This window comes from Gadus chalcogrammus, chromosome 1 (assembly GCF_026213295.1).
Source record: "Gadus chalcogrammus isolate NIFS_2021 chromosome 1, NIFS_Gcha_1.0, whole genome shotgun sequence".
Lineage (NCBI taxonomy): Eukaryota > Metazoa > Chordata > Actinopteri > Gadiformes > Gadidae > Gadus > Gadus chalcogrammus.
In genome coordinates, this window is record NC_079412.1 from 25,685,540 (window position 1) to 25,700,539 (window position 15,000).

Consider the following 15,000-nt stretch of genomic DNA (forward strand, 5'->3'; position numbering starts at 1 on the left):
CACACATGCAGACACTGAAGACCACCCATGGCATCTCTTAAATTTGAACATAGCTAAATATTGACACATTGTGCTCATCACTCAGCTGCCGTCACTGCATAGTCTCTCTTCATAGAGACACATGCTCTTTCTCTCTGCTTCTCTCTCTGCTTCTCTCTTTCTCTCTCTCTCTCTTTTTCTGTTTCTCTTTGTCTCTCTGCCGGGCAGCATGACAGTGGTGATGGATGTGTTTTTCAGGATGGAAAGAAAAAACAAATATATCGTTGGCACGGTGATCTGTGGGTCACGTCAGGCCTATAGCCTGGTCAATATGTGTGTGTGTGTGTGTGGGTTAGTGTGTGTGTGTGTGTGTGTGTGTGTGTGTGTGTGTGTGTGTTGTTGTGTGGTGTTGTGTGTTGTTTGTTGTGTGTGTGTGTGTGTGTGTGTGTGTGTGTGTGTGTGTGTGTGTGTGTGTGTGTGTATGCATTTCATTGTGTGTGTGCATGTGTGTGTATTTGTATTTGTGTGTTTAAATGTGTGTTTATATATGTGTGTGTGTGTGTGTGTTGTGTGTGTTGTGTGTGTGTGTGTGTGTGTGTGTGTGTGTGTGTGTGTGTGTGTGTGTGTGTGTGTGTGTGTGTGTGTGTGTGTGTACGAGTGTGTGCTTGTGTGTGTGTGACATCATCACTGATCAGCCGTGTCAGCGGTCATGACCTCGAGCATGGGGGTCGTGACCTTGGCGTGCTGTTGGAGCTACAGAACAATCATCACCTTGTCCAGACCCATTGGACCCAAGATTGCTTTCTCTTCATATTTATATTACCTAAGACTGTTTGGCTCCACTTTGGCACACTCAAACAACTTGACCTTTTATTGTTGTTATTGTCGATGTGTCTGAACGATGTATTGAAATGGTAATTGGTGGTCAAGATTTTCTCAAATGTTTTAAGTGATATTCATTTAACAAGAGTCAATAAATGTTTCATGACGGCTGATCAGACTTGTCAATAGAAGCAGTGAGTTTAAACAGTTAGCTTATGAGGTCCTGCTTTTGACATACTATTGGGCAACCAATTAAAAAAGTGCTATTTCGACATAACGACATAGCAACGACATTGAACGTAGGTTTCATTCAAACAAACAGTTGATTGTTTTGCTGTTTTTTTTTTTTTTTTTTTTTTGGGCTGTTTTGTTTTATGATAAAGTGAACTCCCTAAAAAGCTTCCTCTCAAAATTATGCTAAAATGGTTCAAATGAGGAAAGCTCGATAGAGAATGATTGATGGAAAGTTGGAAGTTGAGAAGGGAATAGGATGAATAACAGCAAGATAACGAATGACCGTTTTGGCTGAAGGACCTTCTGCGGTAATTACTTACACATTTGGTCCAGAGACCAAAAAGGCTTGAGTAGCAATAGGATAATACATGACACACATAGCCTAGTGTTTTGTCTACAGTTAAAGTACAGTCTGATAATCTTATAAAACGATATAATGTTAGTGGACTTAGTGTGTTCTAGTGTTCTCTTTAATTTTTTCATTAGTTATTTTGTTATATTTGCCTGCAGTGATGATTTTGATGATGATGATGATGCGGATTATGTTGTTGATGATGATGAATTGATATTTCTGAAATAATAAAACATTTCTCAGACAAGAAAATCACACTTGTTATTATATATTTTTTATACATCAGAAGCCAGTCTTTGAAGACACGCTTCACATGCCCTTCCAAATATGTTCCCCATCTGTTACCTTGATGTCTGTCAGATGGGTCGGATGGGCACTTTGTGTGTGTGTAGGCGGGTGTTTGATGTACTATCTGTGGGTGGGAGTGGATGGAGTAAAGCAAGGATGCTGGATGATTTAAACATAGATGTCAGTGAAGACAGGACAGATCACTGGAGGATTACTGGGATTTGCTCTAGTGAAGGTGTGTGTGAGTGTGTGTGTGTGTGTGTGTGTGTGTGTGTGTGTGTGTGTGTGTGTGTGTGTGTGTGTGTGTGTGTGTGTGTGTTGGTGGGTTAGAGAAGATAGCATTGCACATACATATCTCTAAGTGAGTTACATGATGTTAAGAACACTTAAATATGGAATCTCTTTGTGTGTTTTTGTGTGTGTGTGTGTGTGTGTGGGTGTGTGTGTGTGTGTGTGTGTGTGTGTGTCTTTGAGAGAGCGCGATTGAGAGATAGAGAGAAAGAGAGTGTGTGTATGTGTATGTTAGAAGATAGCATCATACATAAATATCTTTAAGTGAATTACATGTTAAGAACACTTAGAATGGTATCTACGTGTGTGTGTGTGTGTGTGTGTGTGTGTGTGTGTGTGTGTGTGTGTGTGTGTGTGTGTGTGTGTGTGTTCGTATGTCTGTGAGAGAGCACGATTAAAAGAAAGAGAGATAGAGAGAGAGAGAGAGAGAGAGAGAGAGAGAGAGAGAGAGAGAGAGAGAGAGAGAGAGAGAGAGAGAGAGAGAGAGAGAGAGAAAGAGAGTTTGTGTGTGTGTACGTTAGAAGATAGCATCACACATAAATAATTTACATGATTTTAAGAACCCTTAAACATATCACCTTGTGTGTTTCTGTGTGTGTGAGAGTGTGTGTTTGTGAGTGTGTGCATGTGTGTGTGTGTGGGTCCGAGAGAGTGCAGTGATTTAAGGAACACTTTAACATTGTACCTCCTTGTGTATGTATCTGCATTTCTGTGTGTATGTGTGTGTTTAGAAAGCGCATTAATGTGTGTGTGTGTGTGTGTGTGTGTGTGTGTGTGTGTGTGTGTGTGTGTGTGTGTGTGTGTGTGTGTGTGTGTGTGTGTGTGTGTGTGTGTGTGTGTGTGTGTGTGTGTGTGAACACACAGTGTTACGAAGATGCTTTTTCTCCTTCAGCTGCTGAGCTCTGCTGCTAAACCACAGAAGATGTGTGCGAGGGAGTCTAGTGGAAAAACATCTAAATCAGAGACAGGGATCTGTCGCTGTAGAGGGAGGAACCCTCAGCATTATAAAGTCATTTAGATTATTTACAGCTTGCAGTAAAAAGACAAGACATTCATTTAATTGAAATTGCATCTAAAGAAGCATGTTGACCTGACTTGAAGCGTATTCTTTATTTTGCAGACACCATACAACAGATTTAATAAAATGAACTAGTGATATACATATATAATGTATGTGTTATTGCCCGTACATAATTTATCTCGACTGAAGTCTTCACAATGACATTTCCAGAAAGGTCCATCATCACTTGAAACGATATTTCCCCTTTTTTGTCATTTGTCAGTGGGGGTCATCCTGGGGTCATTCTGTGTGTTTCTCAGGTCGTACGGGGGTCGGGGGGGATGGCCTCGCAGTTAAGGATCCTTACATGTTAGACTTTAAGGTCTGAGGCTTCATCTGTTATCAATCCTGCATCCGCACACACCAGGGCAGGGACTGGGACGGCCAGAGGGTTGTTAAAGGCTCTCTAACACAGAGGAGGAGGCCCAAACCAACCTCAGCTTCTTCTCAAGGAGGTCGGCTGAGTCTAGGAGGAGGCCAGGCGAGGCCGACGGCGGCCTCGAGCGCCAGTGGTGAGTCTGAACCAGAAACATCTTATCATGCTCACTTCATTCTTTCTATGCGGCTGGAGATGCAGCAGATAAAGAAACCGCTGGAGTATATTCTCTCATTTGTTTATGGTGGATCTGCCGTAGTCAGGTCTGCATCAGGAAGCTTTTAAAATGATGTGTGTGTGTGTGTGTGTGGGTGTGTGTGTGTGTGTGTGTGTGTGTGTGTGTGTGTGTGTGTGTGTGTGTGTGTGTGTGTGTGTGTGTGTGTGTGTGTGCCTGGCCACTGGTCAGTGCTAAGGTCACTTTATAATCAGGATAAATTGGGGCCCGGGACCCACAGGACCCTGTCCACTCAGGGGAAACACACACACACACACACACACACACACACACACACACACACACACACACACACACACACACACACACACACACACACACACACACACACACACACATACGCTCACACACAAAGAAGTTCATGATACAGAGTTGCAGGTCTCTATGGAATACTCCCCTAATTCCTTTTTTTCCCTCTCTCTCTCTCTCTCTCTCTCTCACTCTCTCTCTCTCTCTCTCTCTCTGTGTCCCTTGCTTCTCCTCTTGTCGCTCCCATCTCCCCCCACCTGTAGAGGAAGGAGTTATCACATGTAATGGATTGCAGGGTAGTCTCTCTGGAGATGGATGTCAAATCACTCCCCTCCTTTCCCCTCCCCTCTCCTCTCCTTTCTCCCCTCCTCTCTTCTACCCTCTCCTGCTCTCTTCTCCTCAACTCGACCCCTATCTTATTTATATCCACCCACAACCTCTTTGTGATCACAGTTTTAAAGCTTTGTTGAGTGTTATTGTGGACTTACGCTCCCTGCTTTGTCCTATTGTATAGTAACACTGTTCTTATTCTGCCGGTTTGCCATTGCTTTAGCTTTTAGTTTGCATAATAATTTAGATTTAAAATTGTCTGGTATTTTTCTATATGTATTTCAATAAGACTTATACATTTGTCTCGGAAACCTCAGTAGTGATTAAATGACAGTGACTTTCTTATCAATTCTCGATTCACAATGATGGGAAGTGAAGTACACAGATTTCCCTCTTTCCGCCTGTCCTCTCTCTCTGAGACTTTAAAGGGGATGATGAAACATTGATGATACCTCCTGGGGAAATACACACACACACACCACACACACACACACACACACACACACACACACACACACACACACACACACACACACACACGCGCGCGCGCGCGCGCACGCACGCACGCACGCACGCACGCACACACACACACACACACACACACACACACACACACACACACACACACACACACACACACACACACACACACACACACACACACACACACACACAGACACACACACAAACACACACCACATCCCCACACACACTCACACAAAGACACACACTTACAAAAAGACACAAACTGTATGCATCAGACAAACATACACACACACACACACACACACACACAACACATCACACACACACACAAACACACACAGCCACATCAGTCTCACACACACACACACACACACACACACACACACACTGCCACATCACTTACACACATTACACAAAACAGCCACATTACTCACACATGCACACACAGCCACATCACTCACACACATTACACACACACACATTCTCTCACACCGCCTGCCTGGCCTCCAGAAGTGTCCTCTGTCTGTCAGCCACTCCAGCTCTGCCTCTCGCGTGGAGAACGCATCGGTTCTGCAGCGCTGCCATCCCACATCCCCTGTGAAGGGGCTCTCATGTGATTGGTCAAAGTGACGCAATGTCAAGGAGCCCCTTCATCAGCCTCACATTTCATCCCGACCGACAGCTTCGTGAACATAATCCATTCTCCGGGGGATCCTCCTTGGGGAAAAACAGCCGCCTCACTCCGATAGCGCAATTCAATCAGACAACTTGCATGAATAAGTGTGTTCATCCAATCAGAACCCATGGATGGTGGAGAGGTAGGGTGTAATTATGAGGAGACTGTAGGGCCTTCTGGTGGGATTCAAGAAGATAACCTTGGGGAAAATTTGGGTTTTGGTGAGTACCACTTTTGGGATAAACGGGGGTATTGTCTATAGGGAACGAGACAGAGGATGATGGAGAAAGGTCAAAGGGAGAGGGAGAGGGAGGGAGAGAGAGTGAGAGAGAGTCATGAGAGAGAGTCATGAGAGAGAGAGAGAGAGAGAGAGAGAGAGAGAGAGAGAGAGAGAGAGAGAGAGAGAGAGAGAGAGAGCGAGAGAGAGAAAGAGAGAGAGTAAGAGGGAGAGAGAGTTATGAGAGAGAGAGGAGCGAGAGCGAGAGAGGAAAGCCGTCTATAGTATATCTCTCCTATGGACTAGACAAAGTTATTTTCTACTCAGTCTATTATTTTTTCCAGTGAACGGAGAAGAAACTGAAAGCCATTTCAGACAACCTCCTGGCCCATGGCAGTAAATGCTTTAAACGTAACAAAGTTACCGCAGTGGGCTCTTAAGGCCCATCAGTCCTATGTGGAGTGCCAGCCTTGCGCAGAGACAGGGTGCACTGTCTGCACTTTGTGATGGCATACGTATTAAAAATGAATACCGTATCTAGGTTTTTTCGGACACAAACAGCCCTCTGCGAAAGTGAGGGTGGCTGTTGTTATCTCAAGTGTCTAACACATTCCTTCTGTTGAACTTGTTAGCTACCCCCCACCCCCCCCCCAAATCCCCCAACCCCCCCACTTCACCTCTATTCTTTCTGCCACTGAAGTGCTTTTTCCCGGTACACATGCCCGATGCTTCCAAAAGACTTTGGAAACATTTTTGCGACCCCACCGGTGTGTCGAGGTTGAGGATGACCCTCCCCTGCCCCGCCGCGACCTCCGCGTTCATTTCCACGCAGGCCGATGAATGGGAGTCTGGGGAGGGAGGTGGTGAGATGAGCCGTCCTCGGCTTAATTAAACCTCCCGAGCGCCTGAGCTGTGTGGGATGTGGGAGGAGGAGGAGGAAGAGGAGGAGGAGGAGGAGGAGGAGGAGGAGGAGGAGGAGGAGGAGGAGGAGGGGGGGGGAGGAGGGGGAGGAGGAGGAGGAGGAGGAGGAGGAGGAGGAGGAGGAGGAGGAGGAGGGGGAGGAGGAGCAAGGTCAGCGGGACGGGAGCAGAGAGAGACAAGAAAGAGGGAGGGTGAAAACAGAGAAAGACCAAACTGTTTTATTATTACTTTGAAACACAGCTTGGAGATAGAGGCCACGCTAAAAGGGAAACATCAATGGTGGAAAGCGATGATAGCATTGAAAAAATAGAAGGTATACGGTACATAAATTTGCATAATCTCACCAACCCCATGCTCCCTACGAAATAATTCTTCGATTAACTAACCAATGACAATTTTGGGAAAGGATGGATAGGGCATTTTTTCATTTCATCCATAAACATGTGAAAATCCCAGCCAGTACAATCGCTTGAAAACCCCAGCCAATCCGATTGCTTCAAAACCCCAGCCAATGAGATCGCTCCAAAACCCCGGCCAATTAGATCGCTTGTGAATCCCAGCCAATTTGATTGCTCCAAATCCCTAGTCAATCATATCGCCTGAAAACCCCAGCTAGTCTGAACAATTGTAAACTACAGCCAATCAGGTCTCTCAAAAACCCCAGCCAATCAGATTGCTCGAATGCCCCAGCCAATCAGGTCTCTCTTGAAAAAAACAGCTAGTCCGACCCCTTGAAAACTCCATCCAATCAGATCGCTTGAAAACCCCAACCAATCAGGTCGCTTGAAAGCCCCAGCCAAACCAGATCGCAAGAAACCCCCATCCATTCCTCAAAAAGCCCAATTACGATCAGAAGAAAACCCCATAAATCAGATCACTCCAAAAAAAGCTAATCTATGGCGTTCAGTTTGACAACTCGAGCGCAAGCAAGTTATTTGACTGTAACTTCCTACATTTCATTCATCAATAACTGGGATTTATTTAAAGGGTTCTGTACACATTAATGTTGCATAATTGACGATCAACCCAACAATGTGGTTACAGAAACAACCCAGCACTTTCTGTGTGTGTGTAATTTAAATCAACGGCAATTGTTATTATTGTTAAGAATTCTTTAGGCATGCTTACCTTTGTCCCCCCTCTCTTTCCCCCCATCTCTCCCCGCCCCCCCCTCTCTCTCGTCAAGGCGGGGCAGTGTAGCTCCAATTATCTGCACTCTCTCTCTCTCTCTCTCTCTCTCTCTCTCTCTCTCTCTCTCTCTCTCTCTCTCTCTCTCTCTCTCTCTCTCTGTTTCTCTGTAGTCTCTCTCATCATCAGCAGTAACTACAGCTTGGTGTTGAGCAGCAGCGGGAAGCGAGCAGCTCATAACTCCAAGGCTCGATCTCGGAACAACGCGCACCGCGCATCAAGCACACAGCGCGCACTCCCTCAGTCCGTGGAGGCAAGGTGCCTCGTCCTCAAGATTTTTTTTAAACCTTCAGGGAATATACACCTTTATAATCAGCCAAAAAGTGGTTGATTTGCCAGGATGACAGGATTTACACCTTTCTTCAGAGTGGTTCTCGCGGCGCTGCTCTTGGCCACTGTCTCCGCCACCAAATTAAACGTCCCCCGACTTAGGCTGTCCTTCAAAGGTAATAAAATGAACCTATTAAATGCACCGTTATGTTCTTTCCTTCTCTTGATGCCGATTTAAGTAAACGCAAACTGAGTTTGAACCCATTCAAAGGAAAGTGACACACAAATCTGACTCGTGGTCAGATTTTGTGTGCGTGTTCGACAACGCACACACAGGTGGCAGAGCTGATCGATTTTATTGAAGAGAATAACAATACAATACAACAGTATACTTCATATGCCGATGCTCCCCTGGATAGCAAGATAACCCTTCAATTGATTGCCTCTTCTTTCTCAGACTTTACCAGTTATTTCTAGTCTCCAAAGTGTTCCACGAATGCGTGCGTATCGGTGGCTATATCGTTGGAGGATTTACGCATGGGTTTATTTGCATGTTCCCAGCTTTGCGCACCTTCCCCGTGCAGGCAGGGTGTCACCCGGAGGGGTTGTTGGCAACGGTTGCGCTTGTTGCGGTCGGACCCGGACGGCACTGGCCGTGTTCTGGCTCCTTGTAAAAGCTGATGAGGAACGGCAGCGGAGGCGGGAGCTCCACTACCCAGCACACACACACGGGGGATAATTTACATGAAATAAAATACTTTAGGGTAAAATACTATAGTCTTAAGGGTTAATCTAGTAGTTAGTCTCTCTCTCTCTCACACACTTTTCTTTTCCATCACTTTCGCCAGCTCAATGTCTCCTTAAGTATCTCCCTCTCTCATTTCTCATTTGATGGGTACACGTACACCACACGTGCCCACGCGAGCGCACGCACACGCGCGCACGCAAGCAAACACACACACACACACACACACACACACACACACACACACACACACACACACACACACACACACACACACACACACACACACACACACACACACACACACACACACACACACACACACACACACACACACACTATATCCCTCGCTCCATCCTTGACGCATGACGCAGCTGAGCCAATTGTTCTTCGTATGTCGCCTTCGTTTTCAACAATCACACGGTTGAACAACCAGGATAGGCGTCTGTCGGGTAGATAATACACATAGAGGAAAAGGAGCCGTTTTGGCGAAGCAGTGTAGCGGAATGGGCTGTGACTCATTGTATGACCTGTGGTAGGCCTATAGGCAGAGGGAGCAAGCGGGTCTGTTATCATCATCAGTGAGGAGATATCATGCAGGATTTCCTCTTGGTCATTCCGCCGTTCCCGACAGAAACCACCCTAGATATCCTTTCCCATCTGGTGACTTAAAGCTTAAGTGGGAGTGAAGACAGAAATGAGAAATGAAGAAATGAAAATCAGAGGTTCTGAGGAAGGGAACGAAAGTCCAAATAATATCCACAATCACTCAATTTAAATGAATAATAACATAAACTTGGTGACATTTAGATTGCGTTGTGTCGAGGGGCAAGGGAGAGAAGCGTTGACGTGTTCTTGAAGGAGTTCAAGACTATTTTTGAAGAGGTTTGGAGAAACACTCCAGCAGCTCACACATCAATAAATAAATGAACAAGTACATGATCAAAAAATAATAAGAATTTGGGAAACAAAAAAAAACAAAATGTTATCAAAGTTGAATATTTTGCAGACTAAGCTTTTGTTAGGGACCCGTAATCATAGGGTGAACCATCTGTAAACTAACCTGTCCTCTAAAACCTGATAATGGAGCCTCAGAACCGGCAGAATGTGGTGACATTTTGTTCTCTCTGGCCAGCTAGGTCTCTCCTATCTTCCTGCCGACAGGACCTCTGCACTGACCTCATAATTACCCCTAATTAGCCCCCTGTTTTACATATTAACCTCCTGTCCTCCCCTCTCCTCTCCTACACTCCCATTTCACCTCCTCCTCTCCTCTCCCCTCATGCTCTCTCCTCTCATGAACTCTCCTCCCCTTCTCCTCTCGTCTCCCTTGTTTCAAATACCAAATATACATCTCAAAGTAAAGTATCTGTCTGCTTCAACAGTTACGCATTCAGCTATGTGTTTATGCATCTAGGAATGAGTTTAGCTCTGGGCCTACAACACACACGCACACACGCCCACCCGCTCGCCCGCCTGCAAGCACACACGCATGCACACACACACACACACCCACAAACACACATACACACACACACACACACACACACACACACACACACATACACACACACACACACACACACACACACACACACACACACACACACACACACACACACACACACGCACACACACACACACACACACACCCTCTCTAGCCCCAGGGGCTGTTTGGATTACCCTGAGATCTCCAGGGGTCAATCTGAAACAGGAAGAGACGTTTATCTCATTCCATTCAATTAGTAGGAGTCGTTTAGCAGGAAGTAGTCCAGGTGAATGGGAGACAGCTAGTTCTCTGCGTCGTCTTCATCTTTAATTTCAATTATCTCACAGAGGAGTCACCTCCTATCTCTCCTCTCCTCTTCTGCTCTCCTTTTCTCTCCTCTCCTCCTATCCTCTAAGCTCTTCCTCTCTCCTCTTTTCCTCTTCTTGTCACTCATCAGCTCCTTCAAAACACACACCCACACACACACACACTCAAACACCCACACACACACACACACACACACACACACACACACACACACACACACACACACACACACACACACACACACACAGTCACACACACACACACACACACACACACACACACACACACACACACACACACACACACACACACACACACACACACACACACACACACACACACACACACACACACACACACACACTCACACACACACCAGCGTTCTACTGGTTCAACAAATTAGCAACACTTATTTCACCCAAAGTGTGGCTACTTAGAGAGAGATTTATTTTGTGTGTGTGTAAAGCCAGAGAGTTGATGGGTTCCATTTGTCCTTGTGGCCCAACTGCCACAAGGGACAGGACTGAGGGGGGGGGGGGGGGGGGGAATCGCTTGGCAGAGCAGGGTGTTGTGTCACCATGGCTACATGGAATGCTGGGCGTTTTCCTCACTTTTCGTTCGATCATTCATCTCTTTGTACTGTTCTTGTACCATTTCCCAGTTTCCTCTTATGTTGCTTCGTTTATTGTGCCTCTCTCTCTTCTTTGTTCATCTTTTGTCATTTTCAATGTATCATTTTCCGTCGCTTGTATTTCTTCCTTGCACTTTTATTTCTCTCCAACACTCCCTCAGTCTCTCCCTCCTCCCTTACGGTGATCTTCTGTTATTTCTCTCTTTCTCTTTCTCTCTCTGCACCCTCCCTCCCTCCCTACCACCCTCCCTATCCCTCCCTCCCTCCCTCTCTCCCTACATCCCTCTCCGTCCCTCCCTCCCTGCCTCCCTCCTCCCTCCTTCCATTTCAAAACTTTTATTTTGGAGAGCTTTTTGAATTCTGCTTCCAAGACAAATAACCTCTAAATAAACAACGAAACCCAGAAAGACATTGAGAACACCTGCTTGACTTCGAGAAAATAGTCAGTGGGTTCAAAACAGCCGGAGAGAGAGACAGAGATGTTTTTTGTGTGGGTTTTTGTGTGTGTGTGTGAGAGAGAGAGAGAGAGAGAGAGAGAGAGAGAGAGAGAGAGAGAGAGAGAGAGAGAGAGAGAGAGAGAGAGAGAGAGAGAGGGGGACAAAGACAGAGACAGAGACAGATAGAGACCATCTGTCTGGTATGCAGACTTGTTGACAGAGCTGCAGACAGCACAGTGGACACCTCAGTGCTGTCATCCCTGTTTCTGTCAAGGTCCACCCTACTGACCCCAAGGATGTGTGTGTTTGTGTGTGTGTGTGTGTGTGTGTGTGTGTGTGTATGTGTTTCTGTTTGTATTTGTATACATGTGTACGTGTGTGTGTGTGTGTTTGTGTGTGTGTGTGTTTGTGCATGTGTGTCTGTGTGTCTGTGTTTGCATGGGTGTTTGTGTGTCCATGCATGTCAAGTTGAACAAAGTATTAGTATATTAAAAAGACAGACACAGAGAAAACCAAGGTAAGTCGCACACGGATATTGCACGAAGATCCCACCATTATCAATCAGCAGATGTCGAAGCTGAGGGAGAAACGACGTCAGAACAAAAAGCGATAGTTAATGAGTTAACGAGAGAATGGATTAAACAGCAGCAGAGTGATAAAGTGATGCAAGTGGAGCGCAGAATAAGGGATGGAGAGGGCTTTCAGAGTAGAAAGAAAACAAATTGGACGATGACAAAAGAGAGAGGAGGGATTGGGCGAGGAAGAGGGGGTTGATAGATGAAAAAATGGGTGAAAGCAGCGGAAAACCCAAAAGGCAGTGGAAGCGCGTAGGAGGGAGCAAAGTGAAAGGGAATGGCGGCCGTGTGAAAGAGATGGCAAAGCGGCGGCCACGCAGATGTCAAACATCAGAAAACAGAGTAAACGGAGCGAGAGAGAGCCAGAGGGAATGAATGGAGGGAGATAGACAGAGAGAGAGAGAGAGAGAGAGAGAGAGAGAGAGAGAGAGAGAGAGAGAGAGAGAGAGAGAGAGAGAGTGAGAGAGAGGGACACATACCGATGAAGGGCGGATAAAAGGGCAGCCAAGAGACCGAGGAGGAGAGCAAGAGTGAAGGATGGATGAATGAGTAGAGAGCGACAGAGAGATGAGTGAATAGGACCTTACGAAAAAAGGACTCAAAGCAAACGGAAGGACAGCCAGAAGGTCGTGGTAGGAGAGAATGATGGACGCAAACATGAAAGAGGGGACCAAGAGATAAAGAGAGAGAGAGAGCGACAGAGAGCAAGGGAGCGAGAGAGAGGGGGAGTTGGAGGACTGAAATCCTGATACATACATAGATAAAAGAGAGGGGGATGGACAGGGTATAACCTGAACGGTGAAAGACATGTGGTTTATTTGAGAAGCCATGGTTGAGTGTTCCGGGGCCTCAACAATGTGTCTTTGACCAACTGCCATCTAGATTACTGCTCTACGGTATGAGAGGCATTCGCTGTGTGTGTGTTTGTGTGTGTGTGTGTGTGTGTGTGTGTGTGCGTTTGTACGTGTGTGTGTGTGTGTGTGTGTGTGTGTGTGTGTGTGTATATCTGTGAGTTTGTGTTTACTCTTTGTGTCTGAGAGTGTGTTTGTGCGTGTGATTTTGTGTGTGAGTGTGTGTGAGAACCAGACAGAGAGTTGCTTTGTGTCGTCGAGTGTGTTTGTATAGTGTGTGTGTTTGTGTGTATAATGGGAGTATCCTGTGGTCCTTTCCTCTTGTCCCGGTCAAGTCTTTGCGATGGGGTGATGTTAGCCCTAACACGTATGTAGATGTGTTTGTGTTGTTAAGTGGGTATTTGTATGCGTGTGTGTATGTGTGTGTGAGTGTTGGTGTGAATAAGCCGATGTGTGCATGTGCGAACAAAGCCAAATTCAACCGAGGGAAGTTGTTTACATTTGTTTGATTATGTGCATTATTAGTGGGGCTTCTTATGTGTGTGTGCGTGTGTGTGGCCTGGCATGTGTGTATGAATGTATGCATGTAGGTATGTGTGCCTCTGTGTGTGTGTGTGTGTGTGTGTGTGCCTCTGTGTATAAGTGTGTTTGTGTGCGTTAGCCTGTGTGTGTGTGTGTGTGTGTGTGTGTGTGTGTGTGTGTGTGTGTGTGTGTGTGTGTGTGTGTGTGTGTGTGTGTGTGCATGTGCAAGAAACCAGAACCGGCCCAGGGTTCCACAAAGATGGCGTTGTTTTAACATGAACAGTACAAATCACAGCAGAGGCCCCTCACTATAGGGGGGGCCCCAGGTCCCGGGCCGTGTTCAACTATTTATCTAAACTCTGTACTCTGGGCCCTGTCCCGCAGATAGACCGACCACCCCTCTCCCACCCCCACTGACTCCTCAACAGCCCTTCTGAAATCCTATTCTATTCTATTCTATTCTATTCTATTACTTTTCTTTTTGTTACTCTACTCGTCTTTGTCTTGGTTTCTGATGTCTTATTAATTGGTTTTATTTAATTTAACACTATTACTCTGTTCTATTCTAGTGCGTATTTGTGTGTTTTTCTATTGATCCATTGTCTTGTGTTAACGTGGTTTGAGCTGCTTTACTTTCTGTTCTCCATTGTCTCCATCGTCCATCTCTTTTTTTGTACGTATTCTTCTTGTGTGTGTTTGGGGGTTCGAGAGTTGAAAGGCAGGCAGATACAAGCTTGCATTGTTGACAGTAGGGTCAGTGAGCTGCCATGCCAGGGTTATATGAAAGATGAAGGACGCGGGTTCCAAAGCCCCTCTGTTCTACCATGAGAACCTCCTCCCCTTCCCCCTCCCTCCTCACCCTCTCTCCTCATCCTCTCCCCTCAGTAAGGTAAACATCCTTATTCCAGCTTTTGTTGTTTTTCTGGTATTCACCAGAGACATGAAAGGAGGGAAAGCGAGGGAGAAAGGGAGAGAAATAAACAGAAGAGAAGAAGAATAGCATGAAAACTTGTGAGAAATGGAGCAATGTGCAGTCCAACACAAACACACAAACACCCTCACACATACCCAAAACAACAACACACAGTTGATCTCTTTCTCACCCGCACACGCTCATAACACACAAATACACACCCTTAGGCACACGTATACACACTGCCACACACACACGACCACACACACACATGGCCACGGCCACACACACAGACACACACACACACACACACACACACACACACACACACACACAGACAGACAGACAGACAGACAGACAGACAGACAGACAGACAGACAGACAGACAGACAGACAGACAGACAGACAGACAGACAGACAGACAGACAGACAGACAGACAGACAGACAGACAGACAGACAGACAGACAGACAGACAGACAGACAGACAGACAGACAGACAGACAGACAGACAGACAGACAGACAGACAGACAGACA

General features: G+C 46.0%; 1 protein-coding gene across 1 annotated transcript in view; it reads left to right on the forward strand.

Annotated features, from left to right (window-relative positions):
• Window positions 1–7,834: 7,834 nt before the first annotated feature.
• The window catches only part of sema3bl (sema domain, immunoglobulin domain (Ig), short basic domain, secreted, (semaphorin) 3bl), a 57,895-nt gene continuing 50,729 nt past the window's right edge, over window positions 7,835–15,000 (forward strand). Inside the window, exon 1 of the mRNA XM_056598366.1 lies at window positions 7,835–8,150. Within this exon, the coding sequence (XP_056454341.1) occupies window positions 8,045–8,150 (106 nt within the window). The 5' untranslated portion in view covers window positions 7,835–8,044. The remainder of the gene's footprint in view (window positions 8,151–15,000) is intronic.